At 39.4% G+C, this 18,852-nt stretch overlaps 1 protein-coding gene across 1 annotated transcript; it reads left to right on the top strand.

The window, feature by feature from the left end:
- The first annotated feature begins 160 nt into the window (after positions 1-160).
- Positions 161-18,084, top strand: LOC141441053 (uncharacterized). Its single transcript, XM_074105676.1, has 22 exons — positions 161-591; positions 845-989; positions 1,822-1,907; positions 2,620-2,739; positions 2,961-3,129; positions 4,983-5,101; positions 5,481-5,550; positions 5,987-6,123; positions 6,546-6,654; positions 6,853-6,938; positions 7,243-7,323; positions 7,720-7,846; positions 8,655-8,744; positions 9,377-9,447; positions 10,251-10,460; positions 10,925-11,071; positions 11,812-11,899; positions 12,647-12,854; positions 13,625-13,736; positions 14,268-14,398; positions 14,784-15,001; positions 15,855-18,084. Exons 1-22 carry the CDS (start codon positions 544-546, stop codon positions 15,881-15,883), a joined length of 2,601 nt encoding a protein of 866 aa, XP_073961777.1. The 5' UTR covers positions 161-543; the 3' UTR covers positions 15,884-18,084.
- Positions 18,085-18,852: the final 768 nt, after the last annotated feature.

The raw sequence follows: 18,852 nt of genomic DNA, 5'->3' as shown, positions 1-18,852 counted from the left end.
ACAAGAAAGAAACGAAGATACGAAATTGAAGAACAAAGCTATCGGTTTTTTTTTTAATTTCGTAGACGTACTGTAATACGTATTTTTAATATATCAAAACTTATAGCCAATTGTTGTGTTAACGTGAACGTACCCAACGCGATGTATGTTTTTCTAATGTTGGCTAAACCCAAGTTTGACATCCACTATAAAATTGAAAGAAGCGCCACCGGGATTTGTGCAGTTTTGTGTTGATATTTTATTTTCTGTGTTTTATAAACGTGATAAAGCATTTGAAACCATTAGCTTTCTATATCGATCATGCGTAAGAGGGAAATCAATAAAGAAAAGACTGTTATTGTGCTGTAAATTATTGTTGTACGAATATGACAATTTGTTTTCAACCGTGGCGATTTTGCGAGGGACTTCAAGATTTGACAATTTAAAATGGCGGCCTCGTTTGAACTCAAAATTTTATGCGCTTTTTTAGTATTATTTGCATGATCTTAACCCTAGAAGACTAGAAAAGTGGTTGCGCTTGGTGGAAAATATAATCTCTTGAAAATGGATCATAATTTGGACGACTCTCTGAATTTGGACAGCGCTATGGGAGTGAGTACTGAAGTTGTTTTTGTTGTTTTCATTACTAGTTTTTAATAAATTTGGGTTTGCCTTCTTTATTCTTGGCATTTATTGACTACGGTTGTTAGTGGTGAGCATGAATTTATAAGAACTAAATATAATGTTCACCATAGTTAGCCTTGAATTGGTGGTTCAATGTCACTTCAAACTTTGGATAATTTGGTTTGTTTGTTTTAAATGTTCTGGCCATGGAACTATATTTATTTGATATTATCATTCATAGGTGGACTTTGAGCCTCCTGGAGATGCTGTTGTTGGTCAAACGGACATCTCACTGGATGCCTCGCACGAAGCCAGCCTGCCAATGGAGTTTGAGTCCATTGAGGAGCAACCAATGCTTATGGATACTGAAAACGAGCAAATTATTGGTAATTCACATTTATAGTTCAGTTTAGAAGGAAACGGGATTAGAAATTAAATGAAGTAACCATAATAGCTACTTCAGAACCAAGCTCTGCTTTGATTTTAGTTTACAGGTATTATTGACCTCCATAAAGTATATAAAGCTCCTGATTTAGACTAAAAAATGACATTACTGAAATTTTGTAGCAAACCAAATTGTACTGAACATTTTAAACTATGTCAATCTTATAGTAGTATTTTAAAATTTTAGTATCCAATAGTATTATTTAAGTAGTCATTTTGTCAATAGGTCTTACTTTGTACCATCAGCCAAATATGTGGTCTACCACCACCCTAAAGTTGATAATCATTTAATAATAATAATTCTTTATTTCCTTTTTTTTTCTTTATTGGTTTAAGTATGTCATAAAACAATAATGCCAATAGACGTGTCTGTCAACTTGAAAATTCGACTTGGGCTACATATTCATTTGATAGGAACTTGTTTAAAAATTGATAGACCACTTATATTTGGCTGATGGTACAACAAATCAAACCTCTGACATTTTGAGTGTAAACAAAAGCTTACAGTTATAGCTGCTTGCTTCCTTTTTCATAACAGTTTGTGGACACTTTACTGTTAAGGCATGGTTGTGAAGCAGAAATATTTTGAGTAGTGACCTTTCACTGTATTTCTGTTGCTTGTATGAAAATATTTACAGGCGCAGACACAAACTTTTATTTGTATGAATCCAATGCCAAATATCTATGTGCGAGCAACCAACAAATGTAGGTCATTGTACTAAATTCATGGTCCACAACCATATTTTACAGAATGCACTGAAAACAATTTTTCAGGTTACTCTGATGATCAGTTCACTCTGCAGGAGTTTGTGAATCAGCAGGATGAGCCTGCTGGTGCCAACACCACCGTGGTCACCAGTGTATGTATTTACTTTTGTAAATTTTTATTTTATGTTAGTAATTTCATTTGTATATTTTTAGCTAAAACAGAAGATATCTTAGAGATCTGTGTACAACAAGGCCCGGCCAATAGATTTTATAGATGGTCAATTTTTTTAATGCATGACGCTGAGCCTCTACTTTTAAGGGGTGTATAGTATAGTGCCTATAGATACATATGTGTAGCTATACTATTTTATTTATTACATAGTATTTCCACCACTTCAAGGTCGCTCAGCAAGCTATGGAACAAGCTATGCTCGGAGTTTCTCTGAAAGATAGAATCTGCAACGAGGCTATCCAACACAGAACTAAGGTCATCGACATAGCTCAGAGAATTAGCAAGTTGAAGTAAACATAAACGAGTTCTTGAGTGGAGACCGCGTCTTGGCAAACATAGTGTAGGACGCCCTCTGGCCAGGTGGAGTGACGATTTGCGAAAGGCTGCTGGTAGAAGCTGGATGCCTAGCCGAAGACAGGGCGCAATGGCGCTCTTTGGGGGAGGCCTATGTCCAGCAGTGGACTGCTATAGGCTGATGATGATGATAGTATTTACTTAAATACACTCACTTAAGGGCCTGATAGATGTATACTGTGAAAAATGTTATTATTGCTAGGTTATTTTATTATGCCTTGATCTGTTTTTCTTGTGCTTATTTCATTTAGATTACTAACATTTTTTATATCTTTCAGGAACCATCAATATCACATTCAGATACAATGCTGGATATCCAGTTTGATCCACAATCATTTGTCTCGAGTGCTGTAAAGGTGGAGCCGCAGCCTCAACTGCCAAAAATTATTGCAGTCAAGGTAAAAATACTGGCTTAAAGGATTTGTCTTGAGCAAAATGTTGTATTATATTTTTTTATCAGATTAAAATAGAAAAAAAAGTGAAAATCAAATCATTTCGGGGGCCTCCTTGATGCGGGGGGCCCTGAGGCCGTATTGTCTAAGGTGCTGGTGCTAGCGGTCTCATTTACTGTCTCTTTCCACCCTCCTCCTATAAGTTTTGACAGAAAGCATATTTGCAGGCGGCGATGCCCCCGCGCTTCACTGCCATCAAGAAGGAGTCCATAGTGGTGAGCGCGGCGCCGCGGCAGGTCGCCATCGCGCCCAAGCCCACGCGCCTCGCCCTGGCGCCCGCCCTGGCTCGCGCCGCCCGTCCCACAGGGAAACTGCCGCAGGGGAAGACTGTACTAGGTAATATAGTTTCCCTCTAGTCTATCATAAATGACAAAAAATTCATGTTCATGAAATAAAATGTTGACTTGGGCAGCAGGAGGTTACAGGTCTCAAGCTTTTCAAACGCTGTTTCCTGTGTATTACGAAAATCGAAATCTTTCGAGTATCCAATCCAATTTTATTTATGTATTAACTAATGGTGGCCAATCTTTATTGATTAATGTTTGATGCAAGGGCATTAGATGTAAGTAAAATTGTACCATTTTATACTAAAACATTTCAATCCCAATCCAATTCAATGTCCAATGTGTGTGTTTATCTAATATCCATGAACTAAAACCAATAGACTAGACAGTGTCCTAAAAAATCCAATTAGTCTTGCAGTTGAATTATCTGAAAATATTAGACATATTTTTTCTTTTCCTTATAATGAAATGATTGCAAATTTAGTCTAGGAGCTACGCGCGGCATTTAATAAATTCTCGGTATAATAATGAAAACAAAAGAATGTGAAAAGAAGTATTTTTTATTTTTGAATATTTTATGTTCCCCCAACTATTTTTAAACTCTGATTAGATCGGTCGATTATTTTTTTAAACCTTCATAAAAATATTTTTCATCTTTGGTGTCAAAATGCTCCTGAACTGAACTGCTGTCTTCAGAGCTTTATTGTCAGAAAATGGGTTTCCTCAAAGATCCTTCTTGAGATTGGGAAATGAAAAGAAGTTGTTAGGGGCTAAATCTGGACTATACGCTGGATGAGTTATGGTTTCGAACCCGAATTCAAGAGCAGCTGCCTTGGCAATACAAGCAGTATGCACCGGGGCGTTGTCATGCAGCAGCAGAACTCCCTTGCTTAACTTCCAATCCAATTCCAATCTTCTGTTTGATTGCTTCCCTTAATTGGCGTGGAATGTGAGCGTAGTACTCCCCGGTAATATTTACAACAGCCTTTGATTTAAAATCAATCAGTAATTTTCCTTCACTGTCCCAGAATATTGTGGCCATGACTTTACCAGCTGAAGGCATGACCTTAAACTTCTTGGGACGAGGTGTTCCTTTAATGTGCCACTGCATGCATTCTTCCTTGCTCTCAGGACAAGTTTAACAAGTAACAAAGGTTTGAAGTTCAAGTATTTTCAACGTGTTTCTTTCTGGCGGTGACAGCATTCGCCAGTACCGCACATACTTTTGCATATTCAGGTGTTGTAGAATAGAGACAGGTATATAGATTGTTCAAAATCACTATAAGTCCATTTTCAACTGATTTAAATTTTCTCTTAGCTAAACACCATCTGTATATCTATGCTCTTCAAATAATATAAGATCTAGGCATCTGGATGTTTCAAATACGTATTACTTCCTTCACTATCCAGAATATTGTGGCCCTGATTTGCTGAAGGAACTTAAACTTCTTGGACGAGGTGTTCCTTAAATTATTCAACATTGCAGAATAATTCATAGTGATCACGTTCATTCCATTGTTAAAGATTTACACTTACCAGCTTGAATTTTACTTTTTGAAGAACTTTATTTGCAAGAAAAATCGTGCAAGTTGCATTACATTTCGAGGCCGTAAAGCCAACTAGTTTGTAGTGGTCAATCGAGCGCCGCAATATAATGCAACTAGCATTATTTTTCTTGCAAGTCTAAACTCGGCTTTATACTGTCAATTGGTTGTATGTAAGCGGCCATTATTTAAAAAAAGTGCTAAAAAGGTTTGGAATTGCAATAGCTATGATATAAATGATATTTATAGTGTGCAGAATCTTAATTGAAATTTGCCTCTGTGTACGTACATACATAATAATATGTACATTTCATATGATCAAAATAAAAATTAATTGAAAGTAATAAAATATTTTTTCTAGCCCAAATAGGGAAGCAGCTCGTGATGATGCCAGCCGGCACCAACCAGAAGATTAAGCTCGTAACGTCGTCTGGCGGCGTGCCCAACATCCAGTACATTCGTACCAACCAGGGCGAACAGGTAACTAAATGTTGAGCTAAATATTAGGTTCCGCACCGATTCCTAAATTGAAGTATAAATAGTTTAGTTAATTTATCATTTAACGTAAAATTACATGAATGCACGGGTCAGTCGCGTATTAGAAAATCGAGGTACTTTATACCTGACATGCTTTGTCGATTTACAGCCTTTTGGTAAGGTATAATAAATGGGCCAAAGAGACTCTAATAGAGCGTCTTTGAACATACCTTCACAAAAGATCATGGATTGAGCGAACCATGTTAGACCTCAAGAACAAATAGAGGACCCAAACCCAATCTATGTATATTTATTAAGTGTTTGAGTTTGTTAGCAGAGAAGTGTCAAATTTGTGTCAAATATTTTTTATGTTGTATTTCAGGGCCAACTGATTGCTACTAAAACAGTACCAGGTTCAACAAAACCTGTGCTAACAAAATTCATAGTGCAAGGTATGAAACATTTTTTTTTATTGTCTTGCCAACTTTATCACACCCATCCCTTCAAATAGGCTCTTTGTGCACTAAACTTTTTAAACTTTTGGCACAGTTGACATTTTGATATGGTAGAGAGTCTGAGACAGTGGAGTTTTTATACAAGTTGATCATTTTGATTTTGTGACCCAAAGTATTTCTGAGAATAAGCCAAAAGGAATATTATAAGGTAGCAGTCGATAGTTGAGTACATTCTATGTATCAACTTGTAAAGGCCTCCAGTAAGCCGAGCGTGCGCCCGCGTGGCGTGCTTGTTTCATGTCATCTAATAGAACAGCGCGGCGTGAGGCAGGTCTCTGCTCTTATTGAAACCTATTGAAACACGCCGACTTAGCGGAGGCCCTAAAGCTAGCAATAGACCGACATAGTCAAGTGGTGTTTATCCGATGTGCAGGCGCGGCGAGCTCGGACCCGTCGAACCAGCCGGCGGTGATCACCAAGCTGATGCCCGCGGCCGCCGTCGCCGGCGCCGCGCCGGCCCGCTTCGTCACCATGCACCAGAAGACCGTGCCCATCTCTCTGCCCAATAAGGTAAATACACCGTCACGGGGCAGCTTCTGTGTTCCTTGATCGCTACAATCTGGCCGTCTTCAAATCGTAAGGTGAATGGGCATTTATTAGTCCACATCTTCGCTTACCATCAAGCCGTGTTCACGTTTATCTGTCGTGTTGTGTCGTGACGCATCAGAACGGTATCGGTTTCACACATTTGATATGGTTGCGTTCACATTTATCTGATGAAGTGTGTTGTGACGTACGTACGTTGTTGTGTCGCACAGGCACAGAAGCTATAGAGAGAGAGAGAGAGACAGATAAATGTGTAATTGTGGTCAAACGCAAGCCATCACGGGACACGTGAAATGCAATACAATTTTGAATTTGAATTTGATTAAACACCATAAAAAATGCTTGAGTAAGATTAAAAATTGACATACTGATTTTTTTTGTTACAGGTGTTCGTAACGTCGCCTACGAAACAAACTGTCAGAATAACTAAAAAACCGCAATTTTTGGAGGTGAAATCACCACCGCCCAAGTTTGGAACCACTACTGTGCAGACAGGTACATAAACAGTACTGAAAAGTATTGAGGCTGGGAATGGAATTTTTTAATTTTGATTGACAAATTTTCGAGAGCACGAAGGGTTCCCTATCCCTAACACAATGTAATAAGTAATATCAATAAAATCAAGTTTTTTCATTGTAGCTTCTTGCGCTAGTGTCCTGCGATTAATTATCTAATCATATGAAATGTTTTCAGGAGGCACTAAAAAGGTTGTCATAACAGCAACGCCCGCGCAGAATATTATTTACAAAACGACGACACCCGCCAGGCCTCAACAACAAGTAAGTCGCCTTATTCACAATGAGGATAAACGAAAAAAAAAAATTAGGATACCATACTGTACCCCAATATTATTACTCTAATTTTACACTATACTCAAATGTAGTAATAGGTAATTTTGTAATGTATATTTCGGAATCATATTAAAAACAATTTACAATTTCATTGCTACTTAAGCACAAATTGAACACTAAATACCCATTAAAGAATGAGAAAAAAGTTGGGCACAATATTCGTTCTGGCAATAGTGTAGAAAATAAGATTTGATAGTACAAAATATAAAACCAATTCCTTTGTTTGTTTCAGATCGACAAAGACGGGAAGATAACGTACAATATTCAGGGCCAGAGAACACAACTGCATCAAATCAATGTTCCGGGAAAAGGGGTACGGATTTGTTTACTTCTTATTAAATGAATCCATGTCTCGTTGAAATGAAATAGATTATTTCATTTATCGCCGTCGAAGTATTTTTTCTTTGTTAAGGCTGTGTTTCCACCAGAGATGTGCGATGATGTGTTGCCAGGAATTTATTTGTCACGAACCAGCAGAAATGCTTAATTTACCAATCCTCGCTCCGCCTACGATGAGCGAGGATAGGTAAATGAAGCGTTTGTATTGGTTCATGACAAACATTTTCCTCATCACACATCCTCGCACATCTCTGGTGGAAACGCAGCCTAAACATTGGCTGTATGTCTATTTTCATAATAATATAAAGGATACAGTAAATTCAGGAGTTGCCAAACCGTATGGGCACAAAAATGTTTGCTGTTGTTGCAGATCCAGTACATCCGATTGGTAACTAGCGGCAGCGCGCCGCGGCTCAAAGCGGCGCCGGCCAAGCCCGCCGCGTCGCCCGCGCCCGCGCCCGCGCCCGCTAAAACCATCGTACTCACAGACACCAAAGGTACGAATGCGACAGGCGAATATGGTAGCGTTTTCGCCGCTCGGAGCGAAAGTCATTATTCTCCTACAATTATTACCGCAAAGGGAGGGCCTGTCTCAAAAACGTAGATCACTGATAGAGATAGATTGATTTAGCAGTTGTACAGTCACCTACAAAATATATGACTCATCCTACCGGCCCTAGAAATAGAGTCGTACTAGGCCCTATATCTACTACGAAGTGAAAAATTCGAACTTCGTATCTTGCCGTCCCGCTGACGCTAATATTGTTTAATACGAGAGTGAGAGGGACGCTACGATACGGAATTCGATTTTCGAACAAAGAATGTCTGTTGTCATATATTGATGCTGTCGACTAGTCTTTCGATATCATTAAAATGAACTCTGGAATCATTGGACGAAAAAGTCGCAGTAGGATCGCTGTTTTTGGCTCGACAACATCTGTAACTAGTGCTGTGTCACTATTTCAGAACTCGCGCACGTTAAATATAAAAAAAATACCCAGTAATAAAAATATTTTTTTCAGTATTGTATCAGTAGAGAGGATTGTAACAGTAGAGAGAGATTGAAAGGGAGCATGTCTTCATGACATTTACACGTAAGGTCGTTTGTAGTTTAGGTTTGAATTTATTGACCTTGGTACTGGTATTTTTGGTGAAACATTAATATATGTAGATAATGGTTTTCCATCGTATTTATCTTGTTTTCTCAACTAGCTTATTGAAGTTTCCTAAAGCTTATTGAGAAAGCACAACATTATTCCCTAGTTTCATTACATCTGTATGGTAATACGATGTTTTGTTCTATAGGAAATGTTATCAAAATGGCCGCCGAAAAAGTGAAAAGCGGACAGCCGCCGCCCTTGGTCATCACTGGGACTACCACTTCCGTCAATAAATGTATGTTACTATGTCTTTATAATTTTCATTTAATACATAATTTTTATCCGCAGCTTCGTCCGCGTGAGCCATTGGTTCTGACAATTGTATTGAATATCCGCGATTTTACTAAATTCCAATGGGAATTTCCAAAAAATACGTATTTTCATAAGCGGTTCAGATTTCGGGACTTACGTACATCGCTAACCCGTGGGAATATCGGGATAAAAAAGTAGCCTATGTGGTTATCCGGAGCTATCTAAGCAAATTTCACCCCGCCAGCAGTTTTAGCGTGAATTAGTACAAACAAACAATCTTTCTCAATTATAAATGTCATAATAATCGTAATATTACTAGAATTTCTCATCTTCGTGAACAAAATCTATTGACAAACAAAACTAACCTAAAAATTTTTACAAGATGAAAAAAGTTTGCTTTTCACAAATAAAAAATACGAACACTCCATTTACGAATTACGTTTCTCTATTTGAAATTATTTCCATTCTATTTGTTGAATCTGGAACACAGTTTTTAAAGATATTCGAATATGTTAAGTCAGTTGAGCGACGCCAATGTCAAAGCGCGTCGGAGCTGCGTCGGTTGTTGTAATTGAATAATTATAATTTGTTTATTTTGTGGCATGTTTGGCGCAGTGACTGCGAAGCCCCAGCACAAACTGGTGCGGATAGCGCCGGTGGGGTCGAAGCCGGCCCTTGCAGCTGCCGTAAGTTGTTTTACTAGTTTATGTTTTGATACTTTTTTAAATTTACCGCGTTTTTTTAGTATATCTTTCCGTATGGTGTCCCCTATCCCCAAGCTTTTTTTTTTGGGAGAAAAGTATCTTAATTTTTCAACGTGAATTTAATTATCCTTCTTTTTATTTTAATTCAACACTATTTTTCTTATATAAGAATAAGTTCAAAAATGGAATAATGGCTAAGATATTCATAGCACAAGCAGTTTCTTAAATGCTTTTATTTTACTAGAAATGTTCGGATATGTATGTATGTGTATGTTGAAATTTGGTACGGATATGTAGTTTGGATGAAAATGCAAACACAGCCAACAAAAAGTACACTCAGCAAAAGAGCTTTTATATTTTTTTACAGTTTATTAAAAGTTACTTTGTCAAACAACACAAAAAATCATCAAATCATGATCCTTTTAGACTTGGCTCAAATTTTGCAGAAAGGCTTGTAAAGTCTATTCGAATAAAGGGAACATTGTGGACAAGCTACTTAAAATATTAAACATTTTTTGGACCACTCAATCTTTATGTAACGCAAGACAGCCGACAGAGCCGGCTGAGGTCCGAGATTATAACACTCAGCATAACGTTCGTAGGCGCCATGAATCCGTGTACTTGACCAGAAGACTTATTGTCTAAAACACTTGGAATTACAATCGTTTTCACCACTTCTTTCTGTCACACGGTTTATGATGAGGGTAGAAAGAGATGGCGAATTCGATCGGGTATGCCAGTGCGTTAGACAATGAGGGCTCTCAAAACCAATGATTAATTCCCAGCAAGCCGCAGGGCGCTCCTCCCAGAGTCTCCTCGCGCCCCTCTCCCCGCGCGTGTCGCCCGCGCGCTCCCCCGAGCCGGAGTCCAAGGCGCTGCTCACAGACCCCCTCCACATCCCTCACGACCCCCAAGACCGCGACCTCCAACGGCAAGACCCCGCGCCGCACTCCGAACTGGCTGTTAATGAAGTGGAAGTCGAGTTTGAAAGACAGGTATGAGTTTAATGCTGATTATTTTTCTTTAGTGACCCACAGGATATCTACAAATCTCTCTACGCTCCCTCATCTACTCAGTAGTTGACTGGTAGAGACCCCTTAAAGAGATAATTTTGCCTTTGTATACGCATCTCAAGTTCTCAACGGTTGTCGATTGTGTCTCTTTATTTTTGTACCATCAATCAGCCAAATAAGCGGTCTCAGCGGACCAATTTTTAAACAAGTTCCTATCAAATGAATATGTCGCTAAAGTCGAACTTTCAAGTTGACAGATACACGTCTATTGGCATTATTGCTTTATGACATGCAAACGATTATCAACTTTAGGGTGGTAGACCACATATTTGGCTGATGGTACATTGTTTACAATACATAAATACCATTGGCGCCATAGATGCATAAAAGAGTATTAGTAGGATTGATTGAATGAATATTAAAGTTCTTACAAATTGTATCATAAGAGCCCGGAAGACAACGTCAGTTCAAACAGCCTTGAGGACGAGAGCGGCGAAGAGCGCCGGTACAAGGACGGACTCGAGCAGCCTCTCATCGTCTTACCTAACTACCTCAAGCCGGCGGACATCCTGCCTGAAGAGTTTGCCACCAGGGTAAGTACAAAGGGGCTCTCTTGGTAGCGTTTAGGCCGTCCATTGCTTATAGTTAGGGCACTGCACGCGGGTAGTTGCACGGTGCATGGTTCAAAAAAAATCTTAACCTGTGGCCATATTATCTTAACACTCTGACGTTCGTGATTGCATTCACCATCTCTTTCTAACCTCATCTTATACCGTATGACAAAGAAGTGGTGAAAACGATTGCGATTCTGAATGTGTTAGACAATAAATGTTTTGTAATGTCATAACCGCCAATCGCGTGTACTCGAAATAACACCTTAATTTTCGTAACATAAGGTTGCATGTAACGAAAATTGAAATGTTCTTAAGTAAATTGTGTTTTTGTTTTGCCTTAGTACACGCACGCACTTGTAACTTAGCGGTGGTACATTTTTGCGACTTGAATTAGTAGGTGACAGTGCATCTAGGGTATTCTAAATCGAGTTTGAAAATAAAGAAACTAGAGAAACTGCGAGTAATCCGCTGAAGAGTGGAATTCCCTGCCTGTGTTCCATGAACGCTATAATCAGGCTGTCTTCAATTCTAGGGTGAATGGGTATTTACTGGGCAAGCATGTTCCTTCTTACATCACATTTTTGCTTACTACTAGGCGTGATTAACTGATAATGGACAAATACAAGCCTATTAAAAACAAAAAAGGACAGCGCATGGCATAAACGTTCGGATATTTATTCCTCTGAATAAAATTTCTGATTCAAGTTTTTTTGTTTCAGGACGAAGTGAACAGATACAACAGTTTCGATGCGCAAACTTTCAACAATTTTCAAGCACCAGAAACGCCTCAAGCACTCTCTGAAAGCGGTAAATATGGTCTATAACATTATTTTTATTTAGCTTGTAATGCTGGACAAAAGGCTACCTGTTTTTCTTCCAATAGTCTCTACTTTTGGCGAAATCTAACCAGACTTACTGAAAAAATACTAAAAATTTAAACATGGTTAGGTTGCTGTAAGAAACTTTTTCCTTTATGGGCTTTCAGGATAAATGTCGGCAAATAGTCTTACTTTTGAGGATTGCGCTCTTATTTTGAATAGTTCTTGACATGTTGCTAATATTGTTCCGAGACGAAAGATCACAAATGTTAGATTCTATTTTGAATTACAGTACATTGAAATGGACCTCCGCGAAGTAACGCCTGAATCAATCAAAAAATTTAGATAATTTTTTGGAAATTTATTTTACAAGTTTTTGTCAGATATTTTTGCATACTTCGCTGTGGCAGATATTAATGCAACTGACTGTACTATTGTTCGAAGTTAAATAGCTTTTATTTTGTTCAGTTTGTTAGGGTCAATCAACTTTTTATTGTTGTTTTTCTGCTCCATAACTCAGGAGAAATCACTGATACTGATTTTATAGTTTTTTTTTTGTATTGTATTCTATTAGCATGCTTAGGAGATGAGCCTTGAAGGAGTTGCCTTAAACTGCCATAATAACTAACTTTTAGTGGATTTGTACCCCATAAAATCATACTTTTAATAAGTAACCCAGGAGACGTTACCACGGCAACAAGCTACACTGAAGTTGAGCCATTAATATCGTTTTTAGAGCTGGGCCCTTCGGAGCTGGGCATGCGGCCGCGCAAAGCGTGCAACTGCACCAAGTCGCAGTGCCTCAAGCTGTACTGCGACTGCTTCGCCAACGGGGAGTTCTGCAACCGCTGCAACTGTAACAACTGCCACAACAACCTCGAGAACGAGGAGCTGCGCCAGAAGGCTATTCGCGGCTGCCTCGACCGGAACCCCAACGCCTTCAGGTCAGATATTGGAGATGAAGACTATCCCGTCACATTGGCAGCCTTAGCGTTTCCACCAAAGATGTGCGAGGATGTGTTGCGAATAGAAACTCTTCATTTACCTATCCTCGTACAGCACTCTGGTGGAAACAGCCGAGCCGAGCGAGGCGAGGTAAATGTAGTGTTTCTATTGGTTCGTGAAAAACAAAGTCATCGCAACACATCCTCGCACGATATAGCTAGATAAAGTTGACTTTCCTTCAATTTTAAGCTTTTCTAACTCGCTTGTATTGGCTTACCGGACCACGAAAAGTGGATCTAAATTTCCATCCGTACACCTGCGCGTATTTCTTGTCGCTACTTTATTCATCATCATCATCCCAGCTTATATACGTCCCACTGCAGGGCACAGGCCTCCCCTCAGAATGAGAGGGCTTGGGCAGTAGTTCCCACGCGGGCCCAGTGCGGATTGGGAACTTCACACACACCGTTGAATTGCTTCGCAGGTTTGTGCAGGTTTCCTCACGATGTTTTCCTTCACCGTAAAGCTCGTGGCGCTACTTTATTATTCCGCATTAAATAAAGTAGATACTCACGGTCGGGACACTAGAAATGATTCCGTGAGTTAGCCACAGCAATACGTGCAACATATTGTAAAGCAGGAATTGCTATGACATTTTATGTTTACGATACTCGTATAACTGTATATCATGTCGAGCTAAACTCGATTTAAGACGTGAGTTATCCGGGTCATTATATTTAATACGTATAACTGTATCTTCGTTTTGCAGGCCCAAAATAGGTAAATCCAAGAGCGGCGGCCCCGAGATCGTGCGGCGCCACAACAAGGGCTGTAACTGTAAGCGCAGCGGCTGCCTCAAGAACTATTGCGAGTGCTACGAAGTAAGTCCACTGCGCTAGTCAGCTTCTGAGCGGACTCGAAATCATAAAAGTACGATATGTACACTCTTAAAACGTACTCTTTCCTAATTAGAGCATTTTCTCTGAATTTAGCTCAATATTAGTGTAGCCGCTGGGGGCTAACATACGACGATGAGTGAGAAAGTGGGACATAGTGGGAAAGGGACTTACGTGCGGTGAACTCTCGTCGTACGCGGTAACGCCGTGAGAAGGAGCTGAGCTGGTAAAAGTCCTTTCTCTGATTGAAGCTGGATTGACACTGCACTGTCACACTTGTCACAAGTTCTAGGACCGGCCGGTAGATAACATATATCGAGCTAACCGAGCGCAGAGCGAAGCGAATGATATGACCTCTCGCGACAGCGTTTTCCTGTTGACTGAAACCGCGGTGTGCGCGCCGCGTTTCGAATGAGAATGAGTGAGCGGATGATTGAAACGAGATGAATGTTCAGTCGTCCCGCGTGGCGGGAACAATTAGTTAATAACTAATGTAAAGATGATGTTTGTGTGTAGGCGAAGATAGCGTGCACGGCGATGTGCAAATGCGTGGGATGCCGCAACGTGGAGGAGACGCTGGAGCGGCGGCGCCGCGACCGCGACCCCCGGCACGCCGTGTTCCGCCCGCCCTCCATGCCGCATATCAAGTGAGACTACATCTATGTGTTTTAATGAACGTTAGCATTTAATTTGCTGTCTTCACTCGCTGCCAGTGTAAAGTTTGCCCAGCTGGTACGCTGAAAAAGTAAAGGATTGTAATTTGACACAGATAAAAAATTGATAATGCAAGTACAGTCAGCACATAGGTTCGTTTTTTTCTCTCACTAAAACTTATCTATCTTATACTAAACTTATAATAAATATTAGTATAAGGTGACAAATTATTTAAAGGTGGCCAATAATTGACGATTTACCCTAATGTTATTTCGTTTAAAAACTTCCTTCCCCTTTATAATTTCGCGTCCTTAGGCACATGCCTAGTATACCTAAAAGTTAATCCACCAATTTAAATAAACGACGTAATTTCTGTAGCTTCATGACGACGGAGGTGATCGAGGCGGTGTGCCAGTGCCTGATCGCGGCGGGCGGCGAGCCGGGCGTGGGCGCGGGTGGGGGCGGGGGCGGGGGCGGGGGCGGGGCGGCCGCGCCCCTGCCTCCAGACCCCGTGCGTGACGTCATCGAGGAGTTCTCGCGCTGTCTGCAAGACATCATCAACGCCGCGCACCACTCCACGCCGATCCGACCGACAGGTACCGATACTGTACTACTGATATCATAAACGAGCAGTTCCATTACAATAATAATTAACTAGCTCAGTGGTAAAGGTCCGAAAAACAAAATGTGTTCGATTAAAACAGGCATATGACTGAATTTTTTTTTGTCATAATTAACACGTACGGCCCCGGCAACGATCCACTAAGCTCTTACGCTATGCCTACGCATATCCCACAGCACACACTTTTATGCCAGTGACACGTATACGTGTCACAGACGGAATACATTCCGGTGCCAGTGACACAACGTCTGTGACTTTTTAGTTCTTATTCCTATGCCAGTGACACGCATGTCGTGTCAAAATAATTCGTACTTACTAAAGGCCGATAGAACGGCTTAGCGGAACGTTGCCGGAGCTGAATGTGACGATCCACTAAGCTCTTACGCTAGACATAGCGCATATCCCACCGCAGTCACAAATACGTGTCACTGGCATAGGAGTAAGAACTAAAAAGTCACAGACGTTGTGTCACTGGGGCCGAACATGTTAAATGGGCCCTGCCTGCCTGGACTTATTTTATTTCCTTGCTAAAAAGTTTACATGTCATTCTCATTACTTATTGAATACACCTCGTACCTGCCGCGGGTTGTAATAATAAACTGACCGGACCGCAGGACGCAGAATGCACCCAGTGTGACAGTGGGATCTTATACATAACCGGATTATTAGGTGTTTACGTTAGTTAAACATTCTTTCTATTAACCTGTTACTTTGAAATTTGCTTTTGCCGTACACAGACAATCCAAAATAAGAGAGAGAGAGAGAGAGAATAAGGTTTTTTTTTATCCATAATCTTGCATTAGTTAAAGCGTGACTTTTTGTTTCAGAAACAAGCATGATACCTGATGTCGTTTAGATTAAGAGCTTGCTGCCATTCTGAAACCGTGATAATGTTGTTTAAGACTAGCTTTAAGTGTTAATAGAGAGCAAGGCGAGCTTGCTCCTGGCTTTGTCGCTGGCTAAATTGAACCATGTTTAGGAGTCTCTAGTTATGTCGGCTTTGAACAAAATTCTGTCGCTATATTTTATAACCAAATTGAATAAATGTACAGTTGTACCACAAAATATAAGTTACAACGATGTACAGAAGAAACTGAATCAAGTACCAGCGTGGAACCTTTTCATAATCAATTTTGCTATGATTTCTTTGGCATGACATTAGTAGCCCAAAGTTCTACCCTTCATCACCGCGTTTTTTTGTTTACCTGTTATTGCATATTCTACCTTACTCATAACGCAATAAGGTTACTTATTGGGTTATGGCAATAAATATGCCACAACCGCATTGGTGCTTACATTCGGTTTCGTTCGGCATTTGCGAGATTGCCGATGTAACTTTTATTTGTGGTCCACCTGTGTTGTAGTTAATCTTACATTCTGCGAGTGTGATGAAATGTGAAATCTAGTATAGTCGAGTTCATAAACTTGTGAGCAAAATTTTGATCAGAAATATCTGAACACGACTCTATTGTTAACGGCGTAGAAGCGTGTTCAAATATTTTTGATCAAAATTTTGCTCACAAGTTTATGAACTCGACTGTACCTATGTTTATTAATTGGTTTGTGATTCAAACGTGGACTTGGTTAAAATATTGCTTGTGTAAAATCATGACCCGGACATAAAAACATTATCATGAGAAATTAAGAAGATCCCATGGTAAATCTATAAATACGTATTATCTATAGTCGTCTACTTTCACGATTTGAAATTTGTTATAAGTTCATTGGCTAATAATGCAAGTACAGTCGTTTATTTCATTATCCGTTCCTAATCGTGATCGGAGTCGCGTCAACCGAACTATTTGCAAGTGTAAAGCGCACGGTACTTACATTTTACCGCTAGCTATCCGAAATCATCATGTTTTATGTAAAAAACAACAGTAGTTCCTGTGGCCGTATTGTCTAAGGCCTGCTTCACATGCACACGGTCACGGCACGGTCGCCGTCTCGCTTGCCGTGTATGAGCTACATAGACAGCTTTCACATGGTTCACCCTCACTAGACCGAATATCATAAAAGCCAATTTCAATTTTAAGCCAACATAACTCCCACTAGGAAAGTAGGTTGGATGGATGTTATTCAATATGTTGCTAAATTAAGGTGTTCCAATCAATACATTTGACGAAAATTAATGTTTTAGCTCTTTGATGTTAGGGCTAGTGAAATTAGGTAAACCTAAATTCGGAATGCTAAAATTAGGGCTAATGAATAGTTAGGAAAATCAAAAAATCGGCTTTTTGATTTTAGGGCTAGTGAAATTAAATATAACGTAAATTCGGAATGTTAAAATTAGGGCTGATGAATAGTTAGGAAAATTAAAAATTCGTCATTTTCATTTTAGGGCTAATGAAATTAGTGGTAGTGAAAATAGGATTAAAAGTTATCGGGCTTCCATAGGAGAACCCTTTCACATGGCTTGTCGACCGTGCCGTGACCGTGCCATGTGAAAGTTGTCTATGTAGCTCTAACATTTCATGTTCATTTTCAGTGAACCGGGCCTAACGCCCGAGCGCTTGCGATCGCATTCACCATCTCTTTCTGTCCTCATCCTACACCGTGTGACTGAAAGAAGTGGTGATAACGATTGTGGTTTCAAGTGCGTTCGACAATAAAGCCTCTGGTCAGTCTTTTGATGTTTGTTTTTGATTTTATTCTGCATTATTCCCTTTAGCCACTTTTTGAGAGAGGAGTCGAAATACTGGAGACTTGATATACTAATTAGATTTAAACATAAAATTACTTGCTGGTAAAGAAATATGAATTGCATAGCAATTAAGTTATTATAATTACTGGAAGACTGCTTTGGAATTTTCTCGTTGTTAAGTCACTAATGAAATGTATACTTATGTCATGAAAATTTTAACTCTGTAAATATTAGTTGAATAAATGTAGGCAATATCAGATTTTTATTTTGCATTTTCAATGTATAAAAAATCTTGAACATAAATATTATGAAATGTTAATTCATGTTTTATATAGAGCCTTTTGTAAATACCTACTACTGATAAGAACTATTTTATACCTTTTGACAAAGGTAGGTAATGTTTATAGAATTAATATAATAAATGCAATGTTTATACTTAACTCTACTCCTTGTTTTATTGAAATCAAATTAAACATTATCTATTTCATTCCAACTAAGAGCTAGTTCCCACTTGTCGGATGTCGGGGCCGGATTTTAACCCTTAAAAAGGTAGAGGCGATTTAGCGACCATATGCATTGACTTGGAAATTCAACCTTATTATTTTAGTTGTAAGTTACAATATCCATTGTAATTATTGAAAATACTACCAGCTTTAAAAATATCCTTTGTCAGAGATGTATTCGATAGCTGCTTTAGATTATGTGGTAGTATGCTCCAATAAATGGGGCCTTATTAATTAAGGGTTAATCGTATGTTCACACTTGCCCGACACCGACTTTCTGTAGCCCTTTCGAACCCAGCCGTTACGATCGTGCGAGTTAATTGAATTTGAATTTGACATTGATTGTACATAAGGTCCATTATCGTAACTCTTGCATTTGAATTTTAAACTTGTCATGGATTGTAGATAAAGTCTATTGTCGTAACTCTTTTCATACTGGGATGGGTTCGAAAGGGATAGAAATGACTGACATCCGACACGAAACGGATCCGACAAGTGGGAACGGGCTCTTAGGTGTTAAGTACAGTCGAGATCTTTACACTTTACCACCTTGTCGCTGTCATTTTGTTTGAACTTTTGTATAAAATTGTCAGATGTTATATAGGGACAAGGTACTAAAGTGTAAATATGTTTCTGATTTTTACGAAGTGTTATAGAGGTATACCTAGTGCCATCCAC

The sequence above is a fragment of the Choristoneura fumiferana genome, chromosome 23 (genome assembly GCF_025370935.1).
Source record: "Choristoneura fumiferana chromosome 23, NRCan_CFum_1, whole genome shotgun sequence".
NCBI classification, from domain to species: Eukaryota; Metazoa; Arthropoda; class Insecta; order Lepidoptera; family Tortricidae; genus Choristoneura; species Choristoneura fumiferana.
Note: the sequence above shows the minus strand (reverse complement) of the source record. Positions and strands in the feature narration are given on the sequence as shown.